Source organism: Cloeon dipterum, chromosome 1 (assembly GCF_949628265.1).
Source record: "Cloeon dipterum chromosome 1, ieCloDipt1.1, whole genome shotgun sequence".
NCBI lineage: Eukaryota > Metazoa > Arthropoda > Insecta > Ephemeroptera > Baetidae > Cloeon > Cloeon dipterum.
In genome coordinates this window covers 24658003-24673081 of record NC_088786.1, presented here as the reverse complement: position 1 = coordinate 24673081, position 15079 = coordinate 24658003, and the positions used below count along the sequence as shown (strand labels likewise).

The 15079-nt window shown below is 45.6% G+C and overlaps 1 protein-coding gene across 3 annotated transcripts in view; it reads left to right on the top strand.

Annotated features, from left to right (window-relative positions):
• The window catches only part of LOC135934457 (roundabout homolog 2-like), a 73306-nt gene that overhangs the window by 28555 nt on the left and 29672 nt on the right, over positions 1-15079 (top strand). For all 3 annotated transcript variants that reach the window (XM_065476227.1, XM_065476218.1, XM_065476236.1), the window contains exon 2: positions 753-1067. In XM_065476227.1, the coding sequence (XP_065332299.1) occupies positions 753-1067 (315 nt within the window). The remainder of the gene's footprint in view (positions 1-752; positions 1068-15079) is intronic.

Here is a 15079-nt window from a genome sequence, read left to right as displayed (position 1 = left end):
CTCTCGCGGTGGTGCACAGCAGCGTGTGTTTACACACAGGGAGACACGTAGTTGCTTTGTAGTTAAAGACAAATTATCTATAGCGGGGATTACACGTTCGGCATTAGAGGCTAAGCTTCTGCTGACAGTTGGACCGAAAGAAAGACTCAACCAGTAGATTAATCATGTCTCGAAAAAACGGCTCGCTATCGTGACGAGGAAAAACGGCATTTTCCGACATTTGTTGCGCTTGGCCTACCATTTTTCTTTTCCGGCGAAGCGGAGAAACGGAAAAGTAGCTGCCACTGATGAGAGCTTTTTTGCTCTTGAGAGGATAGGCTGAAATTCGCGGAAAAGCTGCCACTTTGAAAATAGGTTAATTGATGTTGAGCACGTCAAAAGCAGAGTGTTTATTTTTTTGCTCTGAGTGAAGTTTCCATAATCTTCTTATTGAACATTTAAAATGGTAAAGATGATAAAAAAGTTACATACTTATCCACATGAGCACACTAAACACATAAATGACTCTTGTCTGAGATTTGCTTTGATCAAAATACAAAAAATGTTCTATATTCATTGCTATGCCAAAACTACATAATATAACAAATATTTTCAGCAGGCATAATAGGGAGGTGGAATGTTTAGTATAAGGGTGGGGCACTAGCTATTTTATAAATATTTCGGCTCTCACGTCGGCTAATGTTTATTTAACGATTTTAAGATCTGAATAAAAAATGTATGGTTTGTTAAATTTTCCTTTTTATCTGTTTCAGGTCAATTGCGCCAGCCGCGCATCACAGAGCACCCTTCGGACATCACGGTGGCCAAGACCGAGCCGGTCACCCTGAACTGCAAGGCTGACGGCAGGCCCGAACCAACGATCCAGTGGTTTCGCGGCGACAAGGGCGAGTTGGTGCGCACCACCCTGATAGACCCTCGGTCGCACCGCGTGCAGCTGCCCACCGGCTCTCTCTTCTTCCTCAAGGTGGTGCAGAACAAACGGGAGCAGGACGGCGGCGTCTACTGGTGCGTGGCCAGCAACGAGGTCGGCACTGTCCGCTCGAGGAACGCCACGTTGGAGATTGCCTGTGAGTACAACCCAGCGATTCACTTTCGCGCGAGCTTTAATTCGCTTCCCGTTAGACCGTTTAAGATGCAAATTTTTCGCAATCAATTTCTTCCATCCGCAGACGCTAACGACTTCTGTGTAGCCTCTTCAGACAGCAAACGAATTGTTAAGGCTGCTGATTCTTAAACCTTCCCTGCTGCCGGCAATTATAGCCGCTATCCGCGAGTACACGCACACAGCACTCGAGGGCAGTGTGATGTATTTTGTTTTTGCTGCTAATTAATTTTACGCCTTTTAAACCTTGACTTAGTGCCATTGCTTCTGGCTAATCCCCGCCCAAGACTGGAACGAGAGCGCGCTTTCTTCATTTGAAATTAGCACAAACCTGGAGATTAGCGTAATTAAGACACAGAACTTCAATTAGAGGCTAAGTTTTAATGAAATCCTGACTCAATTTTGTGTTGGGTCTAATTGTTCTCCCTCGAGCACTGCCCCTGAAATTACAAGTTAGGAACGCACATTTTCTAGGGGAGCGCTCCGGCTGGCAGTCTGTAATGTAATGCGTGCGCGAGCAGAAAATAATAAATCTCCATTCCAGCACGCTGAGTGGTTGGTTTAACTCGACGCGTTTTAAATATACCGGCTCCAAATATTTTTCATCGCCCCTCATACTTTTTATAGCGACGATGCACTTCATTTCTTAATTTATGTGGGAATAATTACGCCCGGCTCCAAATGCAGCAATTTAAATAATTTCCCTCTCCTAGGCTGCCAGTTTGAACGATAAAATGCTCCCGAAATAATTTGTTTGCCTAATATTTATGTAAAAATTCAGTGAGTGCTCGTAAATTTCTCACTACCGTGCAGCTTAATGAGGCTCGGATTTGTCAGAGTTGAGATTGGGAGTGTGAGAAAAGAAGCCGTCGAAGTCTGGGCTCGTTGAATTGAAATCCTCATTAAATCGGAACAAGAGAAAGACATTTTCATCCCGTGGATTTTCCTTTTCCGGTGCTGGCCCGGTGAAATCCAAAACTCTCCAAACAACAAATTCGCTGTGGCAGCGACCAATCCCAGTATCTTTTCGGATTGTAGCAAAATTTGCGTGTTGCAAAAATCGCTCAACAATGTGTGCAAAAATCGAAAATCAACTCTTTTGTTTGGGATACTGGGAAAAGGCGCTGCCACAGCGATAATAATAATGGTCGGCCGCGGTGCTCCCTCGAAATTTGATAAAAGCCTTCGTTCGCTTTGAAAGGAGCTCTCTTCGCAAATAGCCCCCACTTAGTCGAGCCAGCAGACCGTCGGCGTGCAGAAGCCATATTGGAGAGGCTCGGCGAGCGGGCGAGAGAGACACACGGTGGCTGAATGAAAGGGTCAATTAACTGGCTATTTCGCAGAATAATTGCTTGCCGCTCGTAAGTAGATTTCCACTCATTATCCGCATGAAATTTCCAATTTTGCGCCGCTTTTAGGGCGAAAACGATCTGGCAGCACGGAAGCCCCTGCGCGAACCCTTCTTCACCGTCGACGGCGCGGCTTTTTTCACCCACCGTGGCTCAGCGTACACACACACCAGTTGATGGAATATTGGAAAGTCAATTTGCTAGGCGGCGTCGCTGCTGCTTCTGCTTGCATGTGTACTCGAAATAAATTGAATCGTATATAGTACAATAATGAGGCAGATGGAGAGGAGGCTTCCTCCCTACTCGACCGGCCGACGATCCCAAAACACAGCAACCTCTTTTATTCTGCACCATTGCAAGGCCATTAGCTGCGGACATCGATCCGCTAAGGGCCGCACTCGACTATGATGACCGGGCTAGCAAAATAGTCTGCCAATCTCAGCCGAGGCTTTTGCGCGCGCCTCGATATAAATATGCACATATATGTAAAAATCGTGGATCGATTTTTGATGCCGAAAATACGGCCCGCGGCTTCCGACGAGAGTTGCGTTTGCCATTGAATGGGGACCATTGAAATCACGTCCAATTATATTACGCGGTGGTTGTGAACAACAAGAGCATGTGTAGCACAAAAAAAATCGCAAATGCGATCGTAATAATTGGAAGTGAATAAGTGAAGCTAAAATCCGTCATATTATATAAATTTTTTCCCATATTCACCATTAATGGTTAACCAAGAGATCAATCAGAATAATGTTTTATCTTTCTTATCTGGATGCTTCCTTGACAGTTTGATTTAACGGATTTTACACATACATCGCAGCATCATTTTGATTTTTTGGTAGAGAGTGGTATAGAAATTTCTTTAGAAATTTCAAAGTTTGAGATAAAAATTTGCATGAGCCCTCCGGAGTAAATTAGCTTTCAGTGACGTATATGTAATTTTTCCCAAAATCCACAAATCTAAATTGCCAAAATTGAAATTTGCCCAAACAACTCTTCAACGATATGCAGACCTTAAAAATCGAACAATTAAAGTGCCCAAGAGGCGTTTACAGAAAGGTCATATTTCTAAACTGACTTTTAAAAGCCTCCAAGGGTTAACTCTTTATGAAAGGTGTTTAACCAATTTTCATTTTTTCGAGAAAAAAATTAACCGAAAAGAATAATATCATTGTGGCTCTTGAGATAAAGTGACAGCCAGCATAAGATGAAAAGCTCACACGCGCGCACGTTTGTGGTAATAAATAGACGTTTTTGGACTTCATATGGGCTGATAGGCCATAAATTTCCGGCCTTCCAATCCCAGGACGTGTTATTAATAGCCTCACCTCTCCTGCGAATAAACAACCCATGTTTACCCTCGCACCAACAGACAGATGCGTGCAAAGGCATTTGTTAGCCGCGCGCTGACCACTATTTCCCTATCCGCGCTACAGTGACAGTCGTGGTGCCAATTTTATTTATCGATCTCCGCCTCCTCGGTAATCACGTCTTTAGCGGTGCCCCTAAAAAAGCGGGCGCGCGCCGCACCAGGAAAAATCCGAGATAGATATCTGCGTGGCGCCCTCGTTCCTCCGACCGATTATTTATCTCACGCCCTCCCCCTGACCTGCGTGACCTCAGATGCGAGCTCACTTGGCGCCTTCCCTGCTCCGAGCTTCGCCGACGGAGGCTGACGTGACGCGCACTTTGCCGAAGCACCCTCGTGCAGCCTGATGCGTGTTTCAATTATCCAAGTGACAAAGTTTGTGCTCGCGCTGCTTCGCCGCCGGCACGTGACTTGAGCACCACCCGAGATTTGCCCTCTCCATCTTGTTGCTGCTGCCGGCGGAATTCATCGAAACAAAGTTTTTAATCCCTGCTGAGCGTATGAAGCACAACAAACACCTCGTTCTCAAGCGAGCGCCGATACTGCTCCATTCGCTCGGTTATTTGGCATCGCAGATTATTTGGTAAAGCGTGTGCGCTCCTAAGACTTTTAAAGTGGCTTCTCGTCCTCCTCGAGCGAAAGTTGTTGTGGAAAAGCTCTAAAGTCTCGTGCATTTCCCCTGGCACAAATTTAATTCAAAAGCAGTTTCTATAATATAGTGCAAAAATAGAGCTTTATGCTCGATTACTTAATTTTTTTAGCCGTTTTCGAGTGGCTAATTCTTGAGAAAAATCGATTTTTTTTAAATCTCTGAAAATAGAATGTGCAAAAAATTCCAATAGCTTTGTTTCTGGAAAAAATATACAGAAAATAACGAAATAAAAAAACTAAAATACTGAGCGCTGAATTATTTCAAAGTTGGGTGAATTAGAGTGAATTCTTTAACTGGGTGCTATCTTTTCAAACCCCTATAAATCAGGCCAAATATATGAGAATGAAAATCACAATAGGTCTGTCGAAACAAATTCAACTAAAGCAAAGTCACGTAAAATAATCAAATATGATTTTGTTGATTCAAAAATTGCTCTCAAACAACTTTTTATCACTTGTGAAAACCCCTTTTCAAGAATAGTCTCCAAAAAAGGTATCACGTATGCCTGCGCATTCAGCTAATGTGTTGATGCGTGCTCAGTTCCGTGTGCGAATTGAGGGAGTCGTGGACTAACTCGCCCGGAGCAAACATTAATTTTCGCGATACAAGAGAAGCGCGCAAAATAAATATATCAACCCTGTGCGTGCTCCGCCTGCTCGATTTCCGCACGGCTTCTTCGTTCGGGGTTCTAATCCTTGCTCAGCCGCGTGGCCGCAGATTCCAAACAAGAAATCCAATTAATCCCGTGTTTGTTTCGCGTCTTTCAAAGCCCGCTCTGCATACACGCGAAGAAAAAGCCGCCACCGCGGCGTGTATAAACACACACACACACACGACCGACAAGCAAGGCAACCAAGAAGAGATATTCGCATCATATGTGATGCATTCGCTATCTCGAATGTTTACCCTTTCAGATCGCGGTGCGATAAAAAAAGAATGTATCAGCAACATACGCGCAGGGCAAAAAAGGGTTAAAAGCTGCTGCGGCAAAGAGCGCGAAGCGGAAGGATAATATTTGCACGGTGGCACGGCTGTTTGGTTTTTGGAGAGGCTTCTTTTTGTGCGCCACTCGCGTCGAGCTGCAGTGCCATTCTGCTAAATTATAACTCAGCCGCTGACACTTTTTTGCGCCAGCACGCACGGCGCCGCGCGCTTTCTTGCCGCACGGCGTTGAAAGCAAGTCTCGCCTGCCTGCGTTATTATACACCTGTACCCCCAAGCATAATCTGAAACAACAACAGCCAGTCATCATAAATCACTGGGGATGCTGTGTAGTTGGTTGCATACTAACAAGGGGGAAGCGCAGGCATAATGCCCGAGTGCCGCCGCTGCGGCACGTTTAGCCCATGCCCGAAAATATGACGAGGGATATAGAATTATCTGCGGCGCAAAGTGCCGCAGCGATATTGTTTTCCGTTTCGCCTCTGCAAATTGGTGCGAAATTGTTTTACACGCGCACAGGTTTGATCAGTAATTAGGCGCTCTGTATACGAAGCTTGCTTTGTGACGTTGAATAATTGAGCATCGCCGGCGAGCGAGCGGCCCTCGCACATGGCGCGGTGAGGGTGTCGTGCGTGCGTGCCGCCGGGGGAAATTGCGAAATGCTCTCTCGCGTATCGATTTTTTCTCTCCACCGTGCTGCTCGCTCATCACGCCAAGGTGCAACAAAACGTTTCGGCCCGCGGGCTTGCATTCTCCCCCTTTGTCGCAATGTCGAGTGTAAAATAACTCGAACATGACGGGCCTGATGAGTTTGCACCCCCTGTGCCAGCAGCGTCAAAATTTCTAAATCAAATTCGCCGAAAACTATACAATACGGTTGCGGCTGCGATGAAACTCAATGTAGAAGGGAATGAAGGATTAGAATAACTTCTGCTCACTGGTTTCAACTATGCTACGTATAGTTCTTGACAAAGCTCGGATTTCCCTGCCTCTTCCTTGTAAATTGGAACAATGGTGGAATTGTTCATTTTTAATATTTATTTTTGTGAAACAATTAATAAATTTTGAAGTAAGTTTCCTTATAATTGGAAAATAAAAAAACAATTACGCTCTGAGGTTAGCAGATGTGAGTCTAAAAATTAAAAATGCATTTCTTATTGGAGCGCACATACGACCTTCTACTGCCTTCCTATTCATTCTCCATACTTCTCTTTCACAAAATCCAATTATTAATTCCAAGTGCAGAGCAGGAGGTTTTTGAATTGCCTCGGTGTTCGTCGCAGAGGAATTTTCCGCGGGAGAAAGCAAAGCGCAGGAGACATTTTTTCCATATTACTATCTCGAGCGTCAGGTGCTCCTGGGCATTGCAGCATTTTTATCGGAAATATTTCGCCGCCACCGATAACAAAATGCGAAACACGCGCAGCCGAAAATCCGCTATTAAAATTCCCGATACACCTAAAAATTACCCTTGCGTTCAGCGCACACGCAAGAAATTCACTGCCGCCGGCGTTCCCTTTGTTATTTCCTCTCTTGCTGCCAGATAAGAATTTTTAATATTAAATTCACAAATTACATTAAATTGCTGCAAAAATGTTTTAATCTGCGTCTTTCGCATTCCCCGTCAACAATAAGGGCGATGTCTTTTTTGTTACAAAATTATCTCTCGCCATCTACAGTATGTTCACGAGACTTAATGAAGACGCCAGCTACATAGACGTCTGCTCTAATTGGGAATTTATTCTAATTAAGTTCTCTTCCTGCAATCGGCCGATTTGCATTTTAATCTTTTGAATGGGGCCAGATCGGCGATCGTCCGAGCCGATATAATTAAAAGCGGACCGAGGTCTTCATAATTCTCATCTCGTTTGGTGGTTTTGTTTTGCGAGTATCGTGTCATCTGACCATGTAAAAGGCAGCCAAGTGTGACCAGAGCAGCACAAGGTGTCGACCGAACTTTGCTCCGCAATGTGATTAGGCGGACCGATAGCCGGTCGGAACCCGTTCCAACATCGTGTGGCTGCGTGTTGCGTCTCCTACGCATTCAGTTTAATTAAAATTTCGGCATAATCCGCGCCGTGTTCGGTCTAGATAAACCACAGCCTAGTCAAATTAAAAAAAAAAAACGAAAAGCAGCCACACCTATCACTAAATTATTGATGGGCTCATTGTTTCATCGTGATAAATCCGAAGCCGTTCTCGAAGATGAAGATGTTGAAGCGAATCCTGTTTGTTTCTAGCTGAATTATAAAGCGCACCGATTCGCGTCTGAAAAGGAGATTTATGTTCTCCGGATTGATTCAAATGACTAGACGTAATTTATTTCAATCCCGCAGCGCACTTTTTCCTGGGCGAATGTGGCCCAAAGTCGCTGCTATTCTCCCTAATAATGCATGTATGTCGGAAAAAAAGAATGGAGCGTTTTTTATCTAGGCACGGCAGCAGTTATTCCGCCGTCCATCCCACAAAAGAGAGAGAACGAGAGTGATATATGGCGCTTCACTAGAGGATAGTCGCTCGGCGTGATAAGTTGGAAAAACTTGCTGGAACGGATCTCAGCTGTGGCACCTCCGAGAGTCGAAAGCAGTTTTTCGGCAGGCCAGCTGAGTCGGTGGAAATCTTGTCGGACGCGAATACACAAAAAGCGGACAGCTTGGGAATTCGATGCGAAGTGTCAGCGTTTTACTCAATAGACCTCGTGCACTGGCAGCTTTTATCAGTCGGGAAAATAAGATGGAGCCGACTTTTACAATATCAGAGAGTTGCAAACTTTTTATTCCGAATCCTTGTACCGGCAGTGGGAGATAAAACTTTTCCCTCGTATATAGGCAGAAAGTTTTTTTGTCGCGCATAAAAGCTGCCTGCGAGGCAAACAGATTACACGGCAGTTTACTTTGAACTCTGGTGCTCCCGTCACCTCTTGTTTACATGGGCACGCGGAGTGCTTGGCTGCGTGTATTTAGAATGAAACAACGAGTTCACTTCTCCGCACAGGCAGAAAATCGTTGCGTTTCGGCAAATTAATTTCCCGGGAAGAATAGACTATGCGCCGTGAAATTAGCCGCCCGCGTGTCCGTTTATTCGAGGGTGCCAATGATATGTACATACACGAATAAAGGGGTCAGTCACCAAAACAATACATCACTGTTTAACCCCTTCTCATAGCCGACACGCAACATTATGACGTGATATTACCGACCCTCCAGTCGTGTTTATGTGCCGCGCGTTTCTGCTGATATATCGAATTTTACCCTGATGTATGACGAGGCAAAACGAGAACTTATTTTTAACTCGAACAGGGCTCAAAATAATTTAGATTACGGTCTGGATTTTAGCAAGCAGCCTGACGGCCTCTAATCAATCTTGCAGCGCAAAGTGAAATTCTGACGTAGTCCTGGTTAATTACACGAATATCGCGACTCGCGAGGGCGAGACAATCACGGAGCGAATTAGCGTCTGCTGCCACCCTTTTTTGAAAATAATGAAAAGTCACTCCGCCCCAGAAGCAAATCGAATCTGGCTCATAATTCGTGGCGTGCACGGCGCGAAATGAACCGAACCCATTGTATGCGTTTGGCATTAGCATTTTAAATTCTTCGGCAGCATTATCATAACAAACGGTGGCACAAGTTGTGTGTACAGCGCGCGGAGGAAATGGGTGCACGCCAGTTTTGTCTCTCTCTTTCTCTTTGTGCTAACGCGCGGTGGCAGATGTTTCTATCAAAAAGCACCGTGACCGCTAGCGTACAATGGCATGAGCGCCCGCCGGTGTCGGTCGTTCTCTCTGGGACGAGATCGAGCGTGGTCGGCGCGTCGGCTTTAATTAAAATGCGAGGGCCAACCCGCACGTCAATTAATTATAGATTAAAACTCGCGCAGGAAGGTGGCACGTGAGGGTCGGTGCCTCTCGTTCGCGCAGAAATAATATTTTGGAAAGGGAGAATGTATAATCCGGAAGGAGAGAGAGAGAGCAGCTCGTACCGTCCGTCGGAATCAGCGCGCCGCCGCTCGGGTTCATTATATGAAAAAGTCATAACCCTCGGCGCGCGCGTGCACGCCGCTATGTCTGCGCTGGTGTGTGTATGTGTGCTGGTGCTTTTGTCGAGTGCTTTTATCAAACTAATGAGAAAGAGGGAGATGATGATGATGATGCTACATGCATTAGCCACCAACCAACTCGCGCTTTGCCAGCTCGTCCGACGGCGGCTGTGTATATGCTGAGCCTGTATGAAACGTACGCGCGCGGGTGTGTATTATCTCTCTCGTGTGTTCGATATTTCTGCAGCGGCAGCAGCAGAAGCCAGAACAAAAAATTATTCATGTGCTAGCTGGCTGGATGGCGCCGCTGTGGAATAATACGGTTCCTCTCCATTCATTAAGTAATGAAAATGGAAAAATTATTCCGTGTGCTTTCATGTGTGTGTATACTTTTTAATTAAGCCGTGCGCTGAATGGGCCTGCATTGTGCTCGGCGCCTGTGCGCTCGGAATTGGGAAAAACGGCGAACCCGCTGTTGGCGGCGCAGGAAATCAATTGTTTGAAAAGCAAAAGGCGCGCGGAGACAAATATTTGCGAGTGCTTTCACAATATTGACGTTTCAAGTCACCTTTCAGGAAGAGGAAACCCAATACGCCGGCCCGCATTCGAAAAGCGCTCCTCCTATTTAGTCTACCGGCTCGTCGCCTGCATTATCGGAAAACGCCTTTGGTAATTAAATGATGGTTTCTTTACCTGGCGACGATGGCGATGGCGGGCTGAGCAAACATCTGTAGAGTTAAATAAAAGCAGAATTTTCAGTTCTCCTGCAGGTCCATTAAGATGTAGTTAACTTTCCAATCAAATTTCACTAAAAGCCCTCACTCGAAAACTACTCAACAAAGCCAGCAGGTGCTCTGGCATGGCGATAAATAAACCGCCCGGCAGTAAATTGAGAAATTAATTTCTTTCCCGGTATGCAAATGAGACCATCAAAACGAGCATTAAGAGATAAATATATTAGTCCGATACGAAAGCCCTTTTCCTTCGGCTCCGACTGATAAATTGAATCCGTGATTTATCTATTTAAGTAGAAGTGTATACAAAGGGCGTGGACCGTATATTTTCGTACCTTCGCGCCTCGACTCGAATATAAAATTTGGTATACATACAATGAATGCCCTGTAAAAAGCAACGTGGGAATACACCACACCTCCGCAACGGCCAGAAAGAACAATGTTTTTCAGGCCGAGGAAGTCGCGATAATTGACTCATTCATAGAAAGGATGCATAAATTAATCGATTTTGGCAGCGGTGCAGGTGCATCCAGCTGCGGGGGAGCAGCTATATTATATTGCCCTGGCGTGGGTGAGTGGGAGGGACAGAAATGAGTGCGTGCGCCGGAAAATGATTATAATGATAATAATAATAATAATAATGCGAGCAAAAAGCGAGGCACCACTCTTCTCTTCTTCTCTTTGCGGCACTATGGGTGCATTTTCCGCGCCGTCAGAATCACCTCCGCCGAAGCCGGGCTGATTACCATCGGCAGGCTAAATGCATCATCGGCGTGTTGCCGAGGCCATTTTAATAATTCAATATTCAGCCATTAATTATGCAGAGGATTAACAGTTTTAGCCATCGGAGCGTGCATTCGAAATTCCCTCGCGCACCAGAACGCCGACGACGCTGATGCGACGGGGCAAACGCGCCGCCCCGTGCGCCCTAATCAGCTCTCCGGTGGAGGCAAAATGTCTGCAACACATCCTATTAACACCGAAAGCCGGTCTCTGAGGAAATGCCCGAGCAGAAATGTGCGCGCAAGTGAAAAAACGAAATGGAATTAGCTGCCCAGGGAGAGGAAATATAGAGATGTTAACGGCTCGCGAAATTGCGAAAGTTGAGCCGCAGCGGAGGATTGCGCAGATGGAGTGCTTAGGGCAAATAGAGAAAAAATGGATAAATGCTCACTATGAAATGTTCATCCTTGAAGTACCTAATTGAGGCAAAATTTGAAGCTACCAACTGGTTTTGTTGGTTAAGTTTCCGACTAATGCGTAGTTATGCAAATTTCCAGCGTAATTCGATGTGGAAGGCAAATTCGTGGAGAATAGGATTTAACAAAAAGCCTAATTTACATCAAGATTTGTTTTTAGGCCTTCCAGGAAATTTTCATACATGAAAAAAACATTCAATTTCCACGCCACTCGTTTTTTGGCAGCGTTCCCATTGTCTCACTGCCCTATTTATGACACCGCAAAATAAATCGACTTTTCGCAGCGATCGTTGCAAACTTGCGTTGAATTACCAGCTCCATCCATGTATTGTCGGCGTGCTTAATGGCACAGAAATGCTGTGTGTAGATTTTTTGCCGAGAGCTGCCAATACGGCGCTTGGATTGTAATGGCACGGCACTTTTGGATTCAGCAAGGTCCAACAAGTTGCCCGTTGAGCGGTGCGAGATTTAGCCCGGCGTAGCTTTTTATCCGCTCGCCGCCCAACGCACCGACTGTTGCGACCGTAAAATTATACTATAGGACTGCACTGCAAATGAATTTGATATGAGCGGAGCCAGAGCAGAAGCCCGCACGCCGCGTGTTGTGCGTTCAAATGTGTTTGTGGTGCGCGCATTATAATTTCATAATCCTCGGTGTTAGGCGGCTTGTAAGCTGCAACCGTCATCATCGCGACGCCCAGCTTGCTTCGGAGAACAACGCACCGCAACAAATCTGCTCGAATCACAACGTCGGTTGAGTTTAATGTCCGTCGGAAGCCGGAATTCAGGAGCTTTGAATGCAATAGGAGAAAGCTTTTGTCGGGGAAAAGTGAAAATTAAATTATGCACTACTTCTGTCTTCCGCGCCAAACTGGTTGCATATCTGCGCATCATGTGAAACGGCGCGAGTTGTGCGGAAAGCGGGCGCGGGTTATTGATTCACTTCACAGGCACTTTGGCCCGCATTATATTTGCACGGTTAAGTTTCTCCGTCTGTGTTGTTGTATGCAAAGTATATGGGCGCACGAACAACCAACCGAGAGTTAGCGAGCAATCACAAACACAAACATCCAGCACGAAGCGCTGAATAATTTCTGCCGATGAAATATGCAGCCAAACAAAACTCGCCGCCGCGCGTTATGAGTATGCAGACAGAAAGGCAAAAGAAGGGTTTCTTTGTTGAGATTCGCGAGGCGAGTGGAAATAGTGCACGCGCTCGTACTTGTACAAAATAAATCGTGTTAATTATGTACTTCGATCCGAGGGTACAGTGCCAGTAGCATTTTGAAAGTTATTTATGAAGTGCTTACTCATCATGTGCGGCCGAGAGAGAATCCTCGGCTCATTCACGACGCGTCCAAATGGGATCCAGCAGCACCAGCTCGCGCGTATTATAAATAATGCCTTAGCCAAAACTAATTTCGCTATATGGCCCGAGATTAGATCTGCTGCCGTGGCTTGGCCGCCGCACCGACTTACATACTTTTCAATAGGCCGTTTGGATCTGATAAAGATTATTTGCCGAGGGAGAGAGAGAGACTTCGCCGGTGCCGCCGTGTTGCTGCTTTTTGCAATTAATGCCGGCACTGCTGTAAAGTTTTATGAATGAGTCGGAATTTCGCTGATTGACCTTCGAGCGGTGATGAATGGGACGCCTGTGTTTCGCATGAAAAGGAACGATTCATATCTCGGAAAGTGGAATTTTCACCGAATCGCTTCATTTCACAAAAGATATGTCACGAAAATTTATAGTTTTCATCTTTTACGATGGTGCGGCCCACTTAATGAAATTTAATATGTTTTTCGCTGTTTGTTTTTCCTTTTCTGAGCATTCCGAACCGAATTCCCATTTTAACAATTCAGCGAGATCTGCGATCGGCTCGTTCGGCCGGTAAAAAATGCGCTCCCCAAGACCCTTCATAAAGTATTAACCAACTGGTATAGCCTACTTCTGTTTTTTTTTCCGAAATCCATTTGGGAAAACAAAAGTGCGGGGCACGTTTCGGCAAGATGGCCGGCGAATTTTCCCTGCAGCGAGAGGACTCAGCTGCGTCCAACATTAAAAATGCATGAAACAATGAGAGTTTGTTTCAAGATCTCTTGATTTCCCTAGCTCTCGCACGCCCTCGGCAACTCGCACCCTTTGAGCCCTGGCAGAACTCGAGACTTGCGGAGAGAGTTTGAGTGATGATTCGTTGAGAACTCTCGAAACGCACAAGCCGCATTACTCGAGACGGATGATGATTATTCGGCGGCGAGCGGAGAAGCGGGAGGTGAAATATGCACGTTGATGTGTGTCACGTCTTAAAATTAATGATCACATCCAGAGCGAGCGAACAGCCAGCGGGGGTTTGAAGACGTCATTCGTCCCGCGGCCAGGGTGACTGCTTCCTTAATTGAATGGCGTTTACATGAAAGGAAAGAAACGTACGCGCGCGCGTGCATAAAACACGTAGGCCTACACGATATGTGCTGCCGCCGCCACTGCTGCTGATGTATAAAATAATAAAACGGGTTTGTATTGTCGGCCGTTCGTTCGTTCTGTCGGTCGCGGGGGTTAAGAGATCACGTACGATGCTATCTGAACCTCCGAGAGCGCCGAGCAGCACTTCAGGCTTGATTGAAAAGTCAATTTGCTCGGTTTTTATGCCTGTTGGAGCGGCTGTTGAGCCAAAATGTCGGTGAAAAGAGGAGAAGCACATTCGCTCACGAGAGAGCGAGCCGGGGCCAGAGGTCAAGGGGTTTGGGAAGGCACTCATTAAAGTAAATTAATAAAAACTCCTCTTTGTACCAGCATCACATGCTCAATGGCATCACGAGAGAGAGGAAGAGAGAGAGAGAGAGAGAGAGAGAGAGAGAGAGAGAGAGAGAGAGAGAGAGAGAGAGAGAAACAAATGATTTGCGGTTTCGAAACCACGCACGGAGACGCAGTCGGCTTGATAATATTTTTTAGGGTGATTCAGTAACTCGTGCAATTAAGCCTGTCTTAAGTTCCAAGGCAACTCTTTTTATTATGATCGTGTAAATTTATTTACAACGCCATAAATTTGACTTGTGCAGAAATTTGCTGGAGTATTAGGTTTAAAAGGCGTCATTTCACTTGTTCCATTAGCGCCCATGCACCCCGCTGTTGAGGATATAATTTACTGAGTACTTTACGCCGCCCGGCTAATCCTCGTCATTCTTGCTTCTGATCAATTCAGAGCAAGCGTCCGTTAAGTGTAAATTTGTCACATATTTCAGCAGCGAAATTGGCTCCTCGTTGATGCAGTTCGTTTGAAATCGGTCCAAAATTTTGCAAATCTTGTTTGGCCGTAAATAATTTAACAAGCAGCTGGATATCTATTTTATAGCGAAAGGAGCTGCCAAAACAAATTTCGTCTCTTGGCAATTTTGTTTTGAAGCTAAGATCGTGAGCAGAAAGTGAGAAGTTATAAAAATCGTAAAGACGCGAGAAATATTATTATTTGTACTCGCGCGCCATAAACACCAGCTAGCCGGCGAGAGTTATTCGCCACCTCTTTTTTGATGTTGCAAAATAAATAACGAGTTTATTATTTCCATAAAGTGTGATGCCGTCGTGTCAGGATTAAATTGCCTGCCGCTGCAGCGTCTCCGCACTAAACTTTATAATATAATAATCGTGCTGGCTGCGCGTTCGTTCGCACGCCAGCTTTCGGTGTCGTTATTT